This window comes from Metopolophium dirhodum, chromosome 4 (genome assembly GCF_019925205.1).
Source record: "Metopolophium dirhodum isolate CAU chromosome 4, ASM1992520v1, whole genome shotgun sequence".
NCBI lineage: Eukaryota > Metazoa > Arthropoda > Insecta > Hemiptera > Aphididae > Metopolophium > Metopolophium dirhodum.
This window is the reverse complement of record NC_083563.1, coordinates 27,727,046-27,745,789: the sequence shown is the minus strand read 5'-3', so window position 1 is coordinate 27,745,789 and position 18,744 is coordinate 27,727,046. Positions and strand designations below refer to the sequence as shown.

At 29.4% G+C, this 18,744-nt stretch overlaps 1 protein-coding gene across 1 annotated transcript; it reads left to right on the top strand.

Moving 5' to 3' along the window:
- Positions 1-1,801: 1,801 nt before the first annotated feature.
- On the top strand, positions 1,802-18,123 carry LOC132943710 (facilitated trehalose transporter Tret1-2 homolog). The gene is made up of 8 exons (XM_061012770.1): positions 1,802-2,141; positions 6,315-6,387; positions 6,780-6,924; positions 12,063-12,454; positions 13,264-13,414; positions 15,023-15,207; positions 16,399-16,670; positions 17,241-18,123. The coding sequence occupies exons 2-8, from the start codon at positions 6,337-6,339 to the stop codon at positions 17,467-17,469; spliced, it is 1,425 nt and encodes a 474-aa protein (XP_060868753.1). The 5' UTR covers positions 1,802-2,141; positions 6,315-6,336; the 3' UTR covers positions 17,470-18,123.
- Positions 18,124-18,744: the final 621 nt, after the last annotated feature.

The window sequence follows — 18,744 nt, the reverse complement described above, 5'->3', positions numbered from 1 at the left end:
GTTTTATACCAAAAAAGTTATCGTTGGAGTTGAAAATCAAATCGTTTATCTATAAAAAATGTCTCAAGACACTAAAACACATATCATTGTTAAACCAAAAAATTCATCGCTCCGTTCAGAACCTAAAATAATTTATATGGTGAAGTAGAAACTATACATAGAAATATAGAATTTACACGACATTACGTGTCTAAAAAAAGTAATGCGTAGTATTATAATCTATATTTCTCTCATGTGTACCTTTCTTCTCTTTTGAATTTACAGACTTACTACAATCTAATATAAAAATAATGGCGAACAAAACCAAATATTAATAATTGTGTGTATTTTATGTCAACTTTATCTCCGTTTTTATATATTTAAGTATAAAAACGGAGATAAAGTTGAATACACACAATTATTAATATTTGGTTCTGTTCGCTATTATTTTTACATTAGATTGTAGTAAGTCTGTAAATGCAAAAGAGAAGAAGGTACATATGTGAGAAATTGATTGATTAAAACTAAAAGAGCTTAAAATGTAATAAAAAGGTACATTTCAGAACGTGGACACTTTGTACTATTATAATATACATAATAAAGCATATATTGTAAATATAAGTTACATACCTAAGTAGTAAGTATATATGTAAATTATTAAAATGTAAAAGTTAAAAACAAAATAAAATGTAAATTAAAAATGTTTTAAAATTTAGTAGGTATAAATAATAGTCAAAATAATCAGTTTTTTTTAATGGTTAGATAACAGCCAAATATTACTTGGTGCAATAATATATTTATAAATTAATTTAGGAACTTGATGACTAAAAATCTTGAAATTATAAAAATTATTAAATAATCAAATATGATATAAATTATAACTGTATTATATTATTATCAAAGGTTATGTTAAAATGTAAATTAAGAACTTATTCAATATAAATATTTCAAAATGACAAATAAAAATTAATATCGATAGGTAATAAGTAATAACTCGCGATTGCCTACTATTTGGAATGTATAAGATACTTAGATTTACCAAATAATATTTAAACTTAATAACATGGTCTGGTCATGACCTTTGACTTGTTTATATTAAATATATGCTTTATGTATATAATAGTACAAAGTGTCCGCGTTCTGCAATCTAAAGTTTTACCCGACCGTACAAAGTGTCCACGTTCTGCAATCTATACATTTTTACCCGACCGTTGTTACCGCATTTTAAATAATGGACCGTACAAAGTAACCTTTAACCACAGGAGAGCGGTACCATCTTGTCCACCTTTTTTACAACGGAAAAAATTGATTTTTTAAAAAAGACATGGTAGTTCAAATAATATTTTTTTTATTGATAGTTGATTTGTGTTAAATTATATCCAAAACTAAGTTCTTCAAAGGGGGGGGGGGATGAATAATAATGTAGGTACTTGCCCCCCACGATTTTGAAATTCTTGCTATGCTACTGTGCATTGGTCTCAAACTGCATCTATGCTCAAATTTCAAAGGTAAAACCATCCACGGTTTCGCGGTATAAGAAATAGAAAATCAAAAAAGAAAAATCGCAAACTTATAATCACAAAAATGTATCAAAGTGATTAGTATTAAATGAGCCACGATTTTTAATATCCATACCATAGAATTGTTGTGTACCTATGTAGGTTTACTTTGTTCGCTTTATCTAGATATAAAAGAACACATTTGTGTTGACCTTTTGTTTGCATTATATATACCTTTATCAATGGAACTTCGTGCCATACTCTGTATCAAATATTATACTTATTAGATAGTAATGGTCGTTTAATAAATATTATAATATTTTAATTACAGCGGTGAACCGCAACAACTGTTGCAGTATAATTCGAATGACCGACGCGTTGACCGGTAAAATATCGGAAACACAATCCAGTAGCATTTCGTACAATTATTATTAATCGCGCACGCGTGCCGAGGAAATATGTCAAATATGTGCAAATCTTATTAATAGAAAAACATTGTCAATCATCCTGTTGTTTTAATATTTTATAATAAAATGGTATACTTCGACTTGTTAAACACTGCACAACGGCATTACACAACAACCTCGTGAGAACAAAACTAGAAGAGCAATATTCACTTCTCTGGAATTCACCAGTCGATACTTCATAACAGTTTCCGGCTCAGTAAGTTACTCTGTTTGAAATTACATTACAATTACTTAATATAGGAACAGTCGTATTGAAACGCTACAAAATATTTTTGAAAAAAAAACAATCCTTATTATTTTGTTGTGTGAAATCGTCTCTGGTATATCCTGAGTCTATTTCCATTGACGACTGACAATTTTCCGATCGAAAATTGTATCGTATAATTTTTAAAAACTTATAGTTTACGTGCTGTTATAAATAGGTTATTACCTATTTGATTTTCACAGTTTTACACATTTATTTAAAGATTTAAAGATTTTAAGTGTTGTTTCGGTAATTTAAAATAAAATATTTCTTAGGTATTTTAAAATGTAATCAATTATTTCTATACAAGTTAATCGTAATATATTGTATTTTTGTTGATACGGTTCATTTACGGTTTTTTTTTTGTTTATCGGTCCATAAGTAAAACCAGCAATTCATATTACATTTTATATGTCTTAAATATTTTAAATATTATATAATTTTTAATTTTATATTTTATATTTGAAACTTGATTAAAAACTTGTTTTTTGAGTCTATATAACAATTCAAATGTTAACATATTATCATGGACATTGGATAATATTAATACATTTTGTGGTTTTTAATAGTAGGTAGTTGGTTTAATTAAACACACCCGTTTTGATACAATTTGTTAATAAGTTGCGATGCGAGTGATTTTTTTTTAAAGTTATTTGTTCTGCAATCTGTACATATTGGCTTGATCAATAATTTATTTTGGCCTGCTATTTATTAAGCGGATCTACTAAACAACTGATATTATGCCCCTGACTCAACGATACATAATTTACTACGAACATTGTGCATAGTAAAAACACCACAAAAATTTATTGTCGTCCTAAATTCCATATTTATTAGGAGTTCAAAAAGTCTCTTAGGGGAACAGATTTTTCATTTAAATAACAGTTTGAAGACTTATTAAATAAGCAATTAAAGCGTACCTTAGTTTTTAAGTACCTTTAAAGAATTCGCATTCGTAAAATGCTAAATAAAGGTGATTCCGCTCACTGACATGAAATCTTTCTCAAATTTTCTACAAAAAACCCACATAAACTATACCACTAAACCAGCAGCACTGTATTGTATTGTATGCTGTTGGTATTGACTATTGAAGCTCGGTGAATACGTTTTGAACTTAAAAAATAAGTAAACATTTCGTGATCGAATTACTAGAAAAAAACGGTAATTATTCACAAACCATACATAATATGGATATATTATTCAGGTAAAATAATTAGGGTAATTCTGAGGTGTTTTGTTTATACCACCATTTTACAATACGTCGGCATTAACTTGGAAGTCAATAACAGTAAATAATATTAAATTTAATAATATTATAATATATTATGTGGTTTGTTTTTGCCAACCTTAATAGATAATAAAAAATAAATAACTCATATAAATATGTAATAATATATTAATATATCCTTAGAAAGTTAGTAGTATATAGGCTAACAGTCAACAGACCGTTTCCACTCAAAATCGTTTTTTGTAAGCAATAATTTATCATTTAACTCTAATATTTAACACATTTATTACGATTACTATGACCTACATGATGACGAGGTGTCACCTACTATATACAGCAGAATTACTTCCCCGGTTCATTTTATAAGCCTCATACTTGACTATGTTGTAAGTATAATTTGCTAGTATGGAAGCCATGCGAGTTATACAAGTCCATTTTAAAAATATTATTTATGTTCTGTTTCATATATTTTAGTATTAAACTCATTTCTCACATATATATATTGTACAAAACACATAATCATTACACATAGTTTGACATTGATTAATTTTTTTTTGGTTCAACATAAACACTTGTTTGATCATAGTGCATTTTTAAATAACTTTTATTAACCGGTACACCTGCAGTGCAAAGTATTTGTTTGTTTTAGGTTGATAATTAATCTATAAAACAAATAACATTTTTGTCCTAGTCCTCGACTGTAAATGCCTTATAATATTGACACTGATAATTTAAATCACGTTCATGCATCCACGTGAAATCGAATACAAAAAATCAAAAATCATATCTACATATTTTATTTATTTTTGATTGATCCGATATGGAATTGGGTCTTAGACGAGGCTTTTTAAGTTCATGCAAGAATCATAAATAAAACACCCAAATAACAGTTTATTGCGAACGACGCGTGTTGATACGATAATATATTTTGTAGAATCGTTGTCGATTGAATACATTGACCGTATACATTGACGCGTTCAGTGACTTTACAGTAACAAAATTGCAGTAATATCATTATGTAATAATTTTATAGGTGTATGGATAATGGTTTTCAATCAAATCTATTGTCCTCACTAAACTCGTCATAATATTATGCTTTTTAAATGGTTTTAGGAATTATGCTCTATCTTTTTTCTACAATTTTTCTTTTTCAATTAATTCATCAAACTGATCTCTTTAACTTTCTAATTAATTTAAGCATTTTCTCAACAATCTTGTGCTTTGTTTCAGATATGTATACCTTTTAACTGTAGTGCATTATATATATATTATATATTATATACGATATAAAATAAAAACTATTTCTGCAACTTATTTGGCTGCATCGTTTACGACTAGATTTGAGTTACAAACAGGAGAAATGTAGTCGAACCCTTAACATCTTATGGTGTCTTTAATAACATTTTTTTAACTTCATTATTTGTTCTGGACATATTAGAAGCTCTATCATAGCCCAAGAGTGGATCCAGGGGGGCACTAGTGGCTAATATATAATTTTTCATTAATTATTAAAAATCAGTAGCGTAAAAATGTTTTTAATTTAAGTGCCCCCTCCGTACACAGATTCTGAATTCACCCTTGTCAGTCTCTGGCCTTACATTTCAATAAGTATAAAAAATATTTTCTAATGTTGTGTATCATTTTTCAGGTAATGAAGCAGTCAATTTGTTTTCTGTTTTATAAAAATCTAAGAAAGACTCATTTATTTTAAAAGAATTTGGTTTACCGTTGTACTTTTATAGGGATAAATATTTTAGAAATCGTTTTAAAAAAATTAAATAATAAATGTATACTAAACATATCATTATCATAAATATTTATGAGCTTGTTAGTATAAATTCAGCATATGTGCAACCCTAACGCCACTGACGCACGAAGAAATCATAGGCATAATTTACCATTACTGCGGGTCTTTCAGCAACCATTAACCAATCGCCTCCACTATAACTATAAGTTATAACTATAACTATCATAAGTAATATAGATATTATAGTTCTTCAACGTTTTAAGTTAAACATTTTTTAAGGTTTTGTACACTATACCGGCGACCGGTGTAACGCGATAAAATAATTTATACCGAATGAGTTACATTAAGGATTTGTAGACTATATTAAAAGCAATATTTTTGCAATTATATAATGATAACATTTTATCAGTAAATATAATTGTATTATGTTGTCGTGTAGGTATATTATACGTACATAGTTTTACATAACGGTGTACCTCTATAATATGTCTCTCATAATTGTGCTTGTAGAAACTAAACACTGTAAAAAACACATTATTCAAGTATAATAAAGATATGGTTTAATTTGTAATTATAATTTATAATGTTATGTGATTCATAGTGATTAGTTAACCGTGAATAAGTCAAAATAAATAAATTATTATAGACTCAAGTGTTCGTAGTAGCCAGAAGGTGTACTCACTATCAATGCATAAAATAAAACCTAAAATTGTTCAGACATAAACTCAACTTTGTGGAATCCAATACCTAACTAATAATGATAGAACAGGGAATGAGACATTTCGAGACATAACAATCTAAATTTGCTAATTTAAAAGTAAATATTTAATAGTATGTATAATTTATATTTTATTTATATCCATTGATCGCTTATCTAATAGTTATGGAAGCTAAAAATAATTGGAAGAATATCGTAGAATGAGGGTCATGACTCCATGGAGCGTGTACTCTGTATGAGAACAGCGAACTACTTTAACAGTGTTCTGTTGTTCATACATTGTTTAAGACAATTTTTATTTTTTACACTAAATAACTTTGGTGTTATAAATGTTTGGTCAACTTGGGAACTATATACACTTTATATAAACTTATGTTGTATAATGAGTCTGTGTGCATCGTTTTAATTAATTATTTACTTTATTAATTTCAGTGTCAGAGTAACGAAAATACAAATGAAACAAGGAGTGGACTTTGGTTACGGAATAAAATCCACATTAGTACAAGTAAAATCATCACTACTATGATTACTATACATAGATAACACAATTTTTTTTCATACCCTCAAAAAAGTTTAATTTAATAAAATATATTATAAACCGTTTGCAATAATTCATCAAGTGAGCCATCTGTATAATATAATATATACCATTTACTTATGATTTTATCTGGTAAATTAATAGTTGATTTGATGGTATAAGTATACTTTAAATTCTTGCTCAGGTGAAAATCTGTAACTCGCTTAGGAATAGTATAATAAAGAAAAAACCCACAGCATCGAGCACCAATAATACTATACATTACATGCTAAGCAACAGATTACATATTCTATAACGATTAACGACATTGTAATCGCGGTGATGCTTATTTTTTTATGTAATAAATTTTGTTATTACAGTGTTTGGTGTTGACGACAACGTATTTCTTGAACGTCCAGCAAGGGATAGATGTGATGATGCCAACGATAATCATCGGGGCATTAGAATCTAATAGTGGCGACAACACCGTGCCCGGCATAACGACCGAGCAGATATCATGGATCGGTGAGTTGTTATAGAAGTGCCATCGATTAATTACCAACTATTATATAAGACTTATATTATAAGTAGGTACATCGAATTATAATAGTATTACTGCTTATACGATGGGGCCAATTATTATCAAATATATTATAACAAATATTATTAAATAATAATATTAAATTTGAGCAGTAAATTGTAAGCAGATGATTTTTTTTTAAATATTGATGTACATAAAACAAAATTTGAACGATTAGTTTCTAAGTTATTAAACTAAGGTTAGGTTGGATTAGTATATCTAGTACAAGGTAAGGTTAATACGTAATTACTGTAGGTATAGATACTCAAACTGTGGCGTCATGGTTTGGTCGAATTTTTAAAAATTGCAAGGTGTTTGGGCGAGTGATTTTAAAGCATTGTGATGTGTTTGGACGCCTTACGTATTATCTTATTTGGTCTTGCATGTAAGTCTTCTTCGGCTTTCCTTTTTACGGCACTTCTAACACACTAAATGTCACAATACAATTAAAAGATAGAAAAGAGCAAAAAGAAACTTATAAATGAAAAAGCAAAAAAAAAATTTTTAAAAAGGTGGGTAATTTGATGTCGCGCTTCTGTACAGTAGGTTACAAGTGGGTCACTGTATAATGGATGGTATTAAATTTGAACTCAATGATATAATATTATATTTATATTAATACGGTAGCCAGTAAGTTATAATATTAATTTAAAAATTACAACAAAATAACTAAAATTGTTATTCTTGGTTATTTACTATGTAATTTCGTCCAAATTTGAACAAAAATACTATAAAAAAAAACTGTGTTTTATATTTTTAAAATTTTTTGGTTACAGAATAACCTACTTATTTGGAACCTTATTGTTTTAAATCTTCAATCCTTAGCTATAAAATTTGAAAATGTTATACATTTTTTACTACAAAAATCATTTTAAATTTGATAAATGTCAAAAATCGAACTTTAAATTTAAATACTTATGAAAAAAAAAATTGTGCCTAAGTATTTTTAATATTTTTTTTTAACATCTATTGTAACAATATATCAGAAGCCTATTATTAATTTTTCACGCTTTTAGACCCAAAAAATACAATTTTATTAATAATTATACAAAAAAAACTCAAAAACTTGAAAATTAAAAATGTCCGTAATATATGGTAATTTTATGGTATATAGAAAATGCTAATATAAACATTCTGTGTTTCAAAATGTCATGTATCTACGGTTATTTATTTTAGAGTTACACCAAAAACCAAATTCGATTTTGTCAGTTGTTTTACACGTGGCATTAAATAATTATTGAGAAAATCAAAAAATGACCTCTTTGAAGTACCATCTTGATCCAATTTGCTAAAAGATAAGATACTATATTTTGAAATCGAAGCTTCCCTTCTGGTAAAAATTGTATATACAGAATAAAAAAATAAAAATAATAAAAAAATAAACACCAATGTAAAACGACTAGATTCCTCGCTCCGCTCAGTATCTAAAATATTGATCCGTTATCTTATAAATGAAATGAAAAATAATTTGATAAAAAAAGTTGTTAATGTTTCAAAATCCATTAATGATTGTGCTTTTCAAACTTTAATAACTTTTTTTTGAAATTTGGATATCGAAAAAATAAAAACGATGTTATACAGCCATAGTTCTCCTTTTTATGCGGTGAAAATTTTGTTTTTTAATGCTTAGTTATGACTGTAGTCTTCTCGGTTCTTTCCCGCGCCATAGCAGTTTTTGCTATGTTTTACGTTTGTAAGACGGAGACTCAGACAACACATGCTGGTGTAGCGTCCTCTTAAAGAACTAAGAACTTTAAAGGCTAAATAAAATATCACGTTATTGATTAAACATTGCTTATTGGCTGAACACAGTCATATCATTATATTTTAAAGGCAACTTAATCAAATACCTCTAATCTCTATCTATTCTGGTCGATAATATTTCAAAGTTAGTTTTGGTTAAACGGGTGTCTCTATTTTAAACATACCTATAAAATATAATATTATAGTTTATTATAATATATATGCCCCGCAATTCGCTCTGTTATATTGCACAACGCAAGGTTATATGCAAATGTATAGGTAAAATTATTTAGACCATTAATAGAAATTATTTTTTTTATAGATTGCAATAGGTAACTGTAAATAAACCAACATGATATAATATATTTTGATCGATAACGGTGCACGTTTTAGTCACGCTATAAGACGTGCTAATTAATTATTGTTGTTGAATTAAAATATAATCTGCAGCCATAAAGTATTAAAAGAAGAACAATATTGATTGTTCGGTTCAAAGTCCCTATTGAATTGTAGATAAGTATTTTTTTTAGTCAAAACTTAGGCTCAAAATAAAAGACGTTCATAAATGAAACCTAATAATACTCAAATATTATATTAGGTAGGTACTATGCAATAGATAAAAAAATGTGTTGATTTTTTTAATTGTTATTAAAAACTACCAATAAAATAAAATGTTTTATTTCCGAATTGAAATTAGTTGGCCAATAACTCCGAAAATAGACCGTATCCGGACAAAGCAGAATTACATTTTTTAATAAATTTAAAACAACAAGTCTCCCTGATACCTATAATTCAATTAATATAATACTATATATTATACATTTATACATATTGTATTATATTGTAATATATTTGTAATATTATATTATACGTCATGTTTGTTGAACATTTATTTGGGAGGCCTGGGAATCATTTGAAAGGACCGTTAGCCAAATTTCCGACTATAGTCATATTTGCTGCTTCAGTATTGCTGCGTAATAAGTTTGCATACATAAGACAGATTTCACTAGTGTAAGTCACAGAATCAATGTTTGACGTTTTGCATTTTTCAATATTTTATAGTGTTATCAGAATTTAATTTTTACTAATCATAATGAATTATACACGGTTGATAAGATAATCTGAACTTTACTTCGAACTTGTATTAATATGGATACTTATATAACATATAATTAATATATGGTGCGGTCCGACATGTTTAAATTAGCCATTAACATTCAACAGCAATCAACTACTGCTAGCTATAACCTTTTACGTTACACGTATAAACGATAACCATATTATGAGCAAGATTTAAAATAAATTGATATTATATTTATAATAATTTTATAAGTATCGAGTGCACATCGGTATCATATCAAGTGGAACCCGGCATGTACATATTCATTATATTCTGAAATAATATTACAAATTCTACAGCGAAAATAAGCCACAAATTCCAATGTTGTAGAAATAGTTTTAAAAATACAGCATAATATAAACAGAGACACAGAGTGATTTACCCAGTATAGGTACTCCTTTTATAATACATAGGCATCTATTCTATTTTCGATTTTTTAATTTGTACCTACCTTTACTTAATAGGGTCATATTTTCCAATACTATTAGATATATATTACCGTTATTTAAAGTGTCTTTTTTCGAATGAGTATCTGCAGTATTTTTTTTAAATGTATTTGTTTATGTTTCGATCCATGATAATAGATTTAGATTATATGGTGATTAGGTTAAGGGCTATGATGATTACCGACGATCGTACTAATTTTGATTTAATTTGATACGGTTATTAAAAAAAATTAACTACCTACTTTATTGTACAGTAAAATATGATAGATTTCATTTAAAAATAATATACCTAGTTTGTATCAAAGCAGTATAGCACACTCTTTTAAATTGTATAAAAAAATCTATGTAACTGAACACTTATTATACAAAGTATAAGTACTCACTTAAAAATAACCAAAAATGGAAAAATGGGCGTGAGCATGCTTTATTCTGTATCACTATAAATTACAGAAAAACTTTAAATTTATCTTCAATTATTAAGATTAAAATTATTTTGTTTTATTTTGCATAGAAGTAGATTGTAGACTTATTGTTATAACAAAAAATATATTTTGAGAAGCGTGCTACTAGATTATTTTCCTCTGCAACGAAAATTGAAGAAGCATAGATATGTTTTTGGGTTATAGTGCAGTAGAAAAATATTTAGTAGCATGCTACATTTAAACATTTTGTTAAGAATTTAATTTATTTTTTTTGTTATGATTTGCGTTTCTATGACGCAATGCTACAAAAGGTTACAAAAATTGGCCTCGTGAAAATCAGTTTAAAAAAAAAAGTTAAACCCAATCCACAAACGTTAAAAAAAATAAAACACTCCTTTTATGGAGTAGAACTTTAATCTGTGATAGAATTGTAAAAGTCTATTGCCCATTTTCAGTTTTTTTTATAGTAGGTAATTGGTAATACAATTCATATTTTATGCTGTAGCAGTTGAAAAATATTTATAGTATCTAGAAGACTAGAATTGTCCTCCTAACCATGTTATTATTTGTTCTATTTAAGAATCAGAAAAAAACCACATTTTTTTGTAAATAAAATATTTTCGATATGATAATATTACACTGAAATTGCATTTAAAATACCATATCATATATTTCCCTTGGTACACTCTGTATAATGTATAATGCATACACCAGGTGATTATTTTATCGAAGAATACTCTTTATTTAAAAAAATGATTGACGTTTTTGAAAATATTTTTTTTTTACATAGGTAATTATAAGTCGACACGTACCTACTATAACTTGATATATAAAAATATCATACAAGTAGTTTTTGAGATATAACTATTTAATGTTTAAGAATGGCACAGGAATGCGCTAAAAAAAAGCTGGTCACTTCACCTTAACTTATCTAAACTTTAAATACTTATAATTAATTAACTACAGGTCGAAAGTTTGATTTTTATGTGGAAAATTATTCTGAATAATAATCTGCATCGGAGTATAAAATTTAAACTGTAAGCTGTATTTAAAAGAAGTAAAAATTAAAAAATTATAACCATTGAAATTGTAAAAATATAATTTTGTTTTCTAAAAATGAATGGTTTTGCGACGACTTAAATTTATGTTTAATGATTATTTTTAAAAACATAATATATTCTTTGAAATGAAGAGTGTTTTACATTAGGTAAATGAATTATCTAGTATGTACAAAGTGTTGCATTAGGTTTATGTACCTATATTTAGTATACCTAACAACCGTCAACCATATTATAATGTATTATGACGATATTATACTATATTATGTATTATATTATTGTGTATTTCCATAGGAAGTCTGGTGTACTTATCACCACCCATTGGCAGCCTGTTCCTGTCGCTTGTTCAGGTACGGCTTGGCCACAGGGCGTGTATGGCACTCACAAATCTAATCCAGCTGTCGGCCGTGCTGGTCGTGGTCCTTTTCCCGATCACTGTGAGCACTCTGTACGCGTGCTCGATGCTGATGGGCCTGAGCACGGGTTTTGCCACTGGCCTGAGCATATCGTACAGCGGTGAGGTGTGCGAGCCAAAGCTTCGGGGATCGTTGACGTCTGCCCTGAACGTGTTCTACTTCGTTGGGTTCTTTTTCGTCTCCACTACATACGCGATCACCAAGAGCTGGAAACAGTCGTTGATTATCACTGTCGCCGTGCCCCTGGCAAACATGGTCACACTGTCGCTGGTGAGTTGCTGTCGTCCACGTAAAAAACACCTGTTCCTTTCCTTTAGTTTTCCATAGTTATTTTTCACTATTCTCAAAAATAAAACGAAATTCGTTTGACAATGTTTCACTAACTCTTCATTTTTCCAAAACAATATTCTATCGCATACACATATATATTTTTTTAAACCACTTAATCTAATCTAGACAAAAGCTCCCGCTGCAGGAACGCGCATTTTTAATACGTTTGATATAATTTTATTGTTCCACTATTTTTATTTTATGCAACAATCCGAATTATTTTTCAACAAATTTCGCTTTTAATATGTTTGTGCGTAGTACGAAATTTGTGGCGTGGATAATGATATTAGTGCAATAATACGGACGATTAATTCGACACTTGTAACCTGAGAAACACGAGAGCGTGTCTTCCGTTACATGGATCTCCTCGTCTTTAATACTATATAGGAGACACGGAAATGTGTTGCTATTGGTAGGTTTTTGTGATTATGCGAGCAGTATTCCTGCGTTAGATCGCCAACTCCACGTGGTGCGTACGTAAGTGTATAATTTAACTTTAAAGGATCAAAAAGTGCAAAAAGATTCGGACTCGATACATTCTGTACCATAAAATAGACAGGCTTTTCGGATTAATAATAATAATAATAATCTTCTTACCCGAGGTCTGCACCAAATTTCATCGTAATCGAATGAACGGTTTAGGGATGCATAAAGGACACAGTATGTCGCAAACATTTTTTGTCTTTTACATATAGACAGATTATGTGCCATTAACAGCGGGTTGTATATTATATATTTTCTTTTCGCAGACTCCCGACTCGCCGATGTGGCTATTGTCTAGAGGGAAGACGGACAAAGCCAGAAAGGTATTAATGAAGCTCCGGGGATATGTGAGTGAAGAGAAATGCGCTACGGAATTCCAGGAAATGGTTCAATACGTATCTCTATCGGCCAAATCGGGTAAATACCATATTATCATTGGTCGATACAATGCCAATCGCTTCCACGTTCACGTTATGACAATATAAAATCATCCTTCTACGCATTACAGAATACTTGTAAATCAGGACCTGCGCTCATTATTAATTTACAGAAGTATAATATATAAATAATTGAGACACTTATGTTATAATTAGTGCATGGGCCCAATTTCACCGTCTTAAAAATACGTTTTATATGTACTTTTACATATTATACTTTATCTAAACTAGAAAATTTGATTTTTAATTAATGATTTTGGCTAATACTAAGAGGCAAACACACCTATAAACTGTTTATGAACACTGTTTTGTAAATGGACTACTTAAGTTACAGACATGGTCGATAAACAAAATGTATATATGATACAGAAGACAATATTTTCTGTGTTGTAGTATTTTTATTTTATTGATATAATTAATATAATAAAAGTTATTTAAGTTTGAAAATTATATGAATACCTAGTTGATTTTAAATTAATAATACCTTTATCGGAATTCATGATATCAAAAATATAAAAATACAAATTAGTCACTTAGTCTCTTGAAAATAGTGAAAGTTGAAATTGTGCCCTTGTTCTTATAATGGTCTCAATAATAATCTGCTCATATCATATGAATATATAGATAATATAATACATATATCTATCCCTGACAGTATCTTGTAAAGTACCTACTTGAGTAAAAGTATTCAAATACTTTTCAAGTACCTATTCAAATACACGTATAAATATTTTAGAAAAAATTGCACGAAGTATTTTAAATACTTTATCAAAGTATCTGAATTTAAATCAAATATTCATTCTATTTAGTTAAATATAATTTATATTTTAATTTTAACCATATAAAATAAAAAAAAAAAATTTGAAAATTTATAATAATATATTTTTGGACTATTTTCAATCTAAAATTCAAATACTCCGACAACAAAAAACTGATGAGTATTTTATAATTATACCAAATGATACTGTGTAAGATGTTCTATAAAATTAACGTTAAACATGAAAATCGGTTCAGTAGATACTTAATTTATAAGGTAAAAAAAGTATTGATAAAAAAAACGAGTATTCAAATACGTATTTTAAATACTTTTCAAAATAAGACGTATCTGTATCTGTACTTGAATACTTTTAAAAAGTATCTTTTACAATACTGCACCTGCAGGATCCCGAAGCTGAGCAGTAAATGAGTTATGAGAAACTCGTATATTATCTTTATCGATTATTCACCTGCAGTGGTGGATCCATGACTTGATTGTTTTTTATGGGCAGGGAGATTTTATAACTCATCTTCCTATAGGATGTTTATCACCCTAGCTGAAGATATTTAATCTACGAGAAAGATTTTGCTCCACATGCAGCTACATAATGATTAAGTTAGAATAAATTTAATTTAGGCGTTTGACAGGGAAGTAGGTGATAACGAAGAGCTCACTTTTCTGTCCACTCAATTAACGTACTACCATTTGGGGTGCAACGCTGATGATTACATACATTTTTCAATGCATCCTTTTCAGTCCAATAATTCACATATATACTTATTCATGTTTTCAGAATATAATACTCTAATATTTCGTAAATATTTTTCGCAGAAGAAGCAAAACAAAAAAATACTTCGATTCTGGGTAGCTTTTCACATCCGGGACTGCGGAGTCCGCTTAAGCTCATGTTAATCTACATATTCTTCTCAAACGTCATGTCCGGCGTACCGTACGCACCATATCTGATGCACGTATTCAAATCGTTCAAAACACAAGCAGAACCTGCATGGGCAATGGTAAGTAATAAGTAAATTATTCCCTATGACCGTATATTATATCCATATATACAAGTGGTTCATTCCCATTTACCCAAACTATTTTGGTTCACGCCTCCCTATAAATAAAAAAATTGCCCTACGCATCCCATAAGTATGAGTAGGTACCTACCTAACATAATATTAATGAAATAGATTAAAAATTATTTATATTATATTTGTTTAAATAGTGAATTATCATTATGACCAAATAATAATGAAAAATTACTCCAGACCATCGCCATTCACCACCCCTGTTAAGAGGACGTTAAATCAGTATGGTTTGTCATCATGTTACAACCATACAAAATGTATGTTCAGCAGAATCCAAATTATTGTCGTTAATTTAAATATAGGGATGTGTTTACCTGTCGTCAAATTTAAAAGGAAAAATATTATCCAGGGAAACTTGTAAGATTTTATTGATATTTAAATTTCAAAACGATTTATATGCTCATTTAAAAATTTTAATACTTCACATGATAAATTATTGGTATAGCTGTATAACCATTGATTTTATAATGTATTGATTTATTTTATTAATGGTATAACTCACTTTTAAATTTATATATCAATAAAAGCCTACGTTAAATTAATTTACCTTTAAATGTAATAATCGCTCACTATCTATTCACTATGCTATACAAATTACGACACAAAATGGATTCTGATGACCAAAAATTTGCTATATTGCACTTTATAAAACGGAGACGACTACACATTTGGATTGCTCATTGAATAGCGTCTTCTTAAAACTCTCGTGCATGTGCCTAACATTTTACAAGTGAGGTAACTAGGCACGCTCCACGGCGTGGGAGTTAGGAACCACAGCTATAACAATTTTATACATTACAATTTGTAAAAAAAAAAAATATTTAATTTAAATATAATAAAACCAAATTAGGTATTTGGCCATTTTCTAAGTGGTTGTCTCATTGTCTCTAATGATGCTTCGCCACTATAGTAATTTTCATTTTTATTCAAGTATCCTGCAGCAATAACTGACAACTGTGGTTTATATTCGTCCAGTTATCACTGTAATTAACAATTACTTTTATCACAAATTCCACATTGCAGATAAGTCTTAGACCTACAGCTATTATATTGTTATTATTATTGTTGTATTTTTTTCTATTAAACTTACCTCTATATATTATTTTTTGTCCGGTACAGTCCGCCTACCCCGGATTCAGCATCATCGGCAACGTATTTACCATCCTATTGGTACACCGGCTGGGCAAGAGATGCCTTGTGTTGTCGACCATAACCTTCTGCTCGATATCGTACTTACTCATCGGTTTCATCGGACAGTTTTACGCCGACGCCGAGTACGCCGAGTACGCGTCCTGGGCGAAATTGGCACTGTTCTTCGGGTCAACGGTATCCTCGTCGCTGGGCGTAATGCCGATTGGATGGATCCTCATGAGCGAAGTGTTCCCGATGAAGTACGTATACAGTACTAATAATATATTACCACGCCGTGTACACAGTGCTACTTGATTTGTAAAAAAAAAAAAAAACAATAATTGGTTCTAACCTGCGAGCGCACCATTTAAGTTTCAAAATACATCTTCCAAAGTTTTCCACCGCGGGGCCACAGAATACAGATGACTGCAGGCCGGGGCTTGCGTTAGAAAAAAAATTTCGTTTTATGTTATTTACAATTAAAACATTACACAATTTTCGCGTCCATCGTTATTTATAATTAAAACGTTATACACGTTTTTCGTTTATCGTGATTTAGAATAGTGTTAATGCCTATTAAATTTATTAATAATAACTAATGCGGGTAGGTAATTTCCCGGATACGTAATATAATAATATTAATCAATTCTGATGTCCGTATGCATGAAATAAATATTTCTACGAAACCAATATAACCAAATAGATTTTAAAACCACTAAACGCCGAATTCGCAGATTTCAACCAGACTCGCGAACCTTATACATTCGTGGACCATTACAATATAATGTACCTAACAAATGCGCGTTTTGCATTTTTTTTTTTTATTCCAGGAGTAAAAACCTGGGTTGCAGCATATGTTCCGCGGTGTACTTCTTCCTCAGCTTCTTCATGACCAAGTTTTACATGGACCTCGAGGGGTTTATCGGCTTCTACAACACGTTCGTGCTGTTCGGCGGCGTGGGGCTCATTGGGCTCGTGTACTTCTACTTTCGACTGCCCGAAACCGAAAACAAAACGCTAAAGGAGATCGCCGAACAATTTAAGCTCGAACCGGTGTAGCATGTGGAGGAAAGCATACCCATCCATCCACCCACCTACACCCGCCGCAGCTGATATGTATCATAATATATATTTATATATATTTCATTCCTATTCGAAACGCATCGGCACGCGCACGTTATAATAATATAATTTGATATGATACTATAATTATTACATAGGTACATTAAAATATTTTGAACGATATTAATATATTGTAAAAAATAATATTCCACCGCATTGATAATATTATTTGTTCAACTTACTTTAGTTGGTCGGCGAAATTTGCGAAAGTCGTCAAAAATATGTACACGCATCATAGGTACGTATTATTAGGTACGTGTCTATCGCGATATAATATTATAATATGTATACATACGCAAATTAGTGATCGGACTAAAAAGACATATTCAAATTAATTATATTTTGTTTTATAATATTTATGAGTTATGATATATTGTATAGACTATAGACTGACTTAACAACAGAAATTTATATACATAGTAGGTACCTACACACATTTATATTTATACTTATAGAGTATTATTATGTATTATATTCACCTGTACCTACCTAATAATATACACGATACCGTAGTTATACTGGGAATGGTGTTTGCCTAAATGTATTGAGAGATAACATTTTTGAAAGAAAAATTATACAACTACTTTATTATTTTTATCGTTATTATTGTTTTTTTACAACATACATTTTTAATTTCAGATTCCAAGGCAGAATATATTTTTGACAATTTTCAATTTTGATATATAAAAATTACATCGAACAAGTAGAGTTAGTTAGTATTATTATATTTAATGTTTAGATGAGTGAATTACCTATTTAGTGGACAACAATTTCACCGGATATACACCTCCGTGTCACTCCACACCGCTCTTCATGACTTTATACTTTAAACAATACTAAAAACTAAACATAATAATGTTTTTTTCCCAAAATGTTGTTTGATGTTTTGCATTGAATTCAAATTACAAAAATAAAATATTTAAAAAAATGTTGATACTTTTCGACATTATGATTGTTTACGGAGTCAATGTGAAAGGGGAGGGGGTAGATTCATAATACTACTATGGATTGTGAATCTACCAAGCACAAGCTAACTCGACATTGCTGACGTAATCTCCTGCAGGAACATATTGGCCGTTTTATCGAAATCAACATAGGGTAAGAGGGCCAGTAAATGAACACCTAAGGATTTTTAAACCTTTTAACTACATAATTACATAAATCTATGCAACAGAGAATTTCTGGACACAAAATATATTTGTATTGTACATC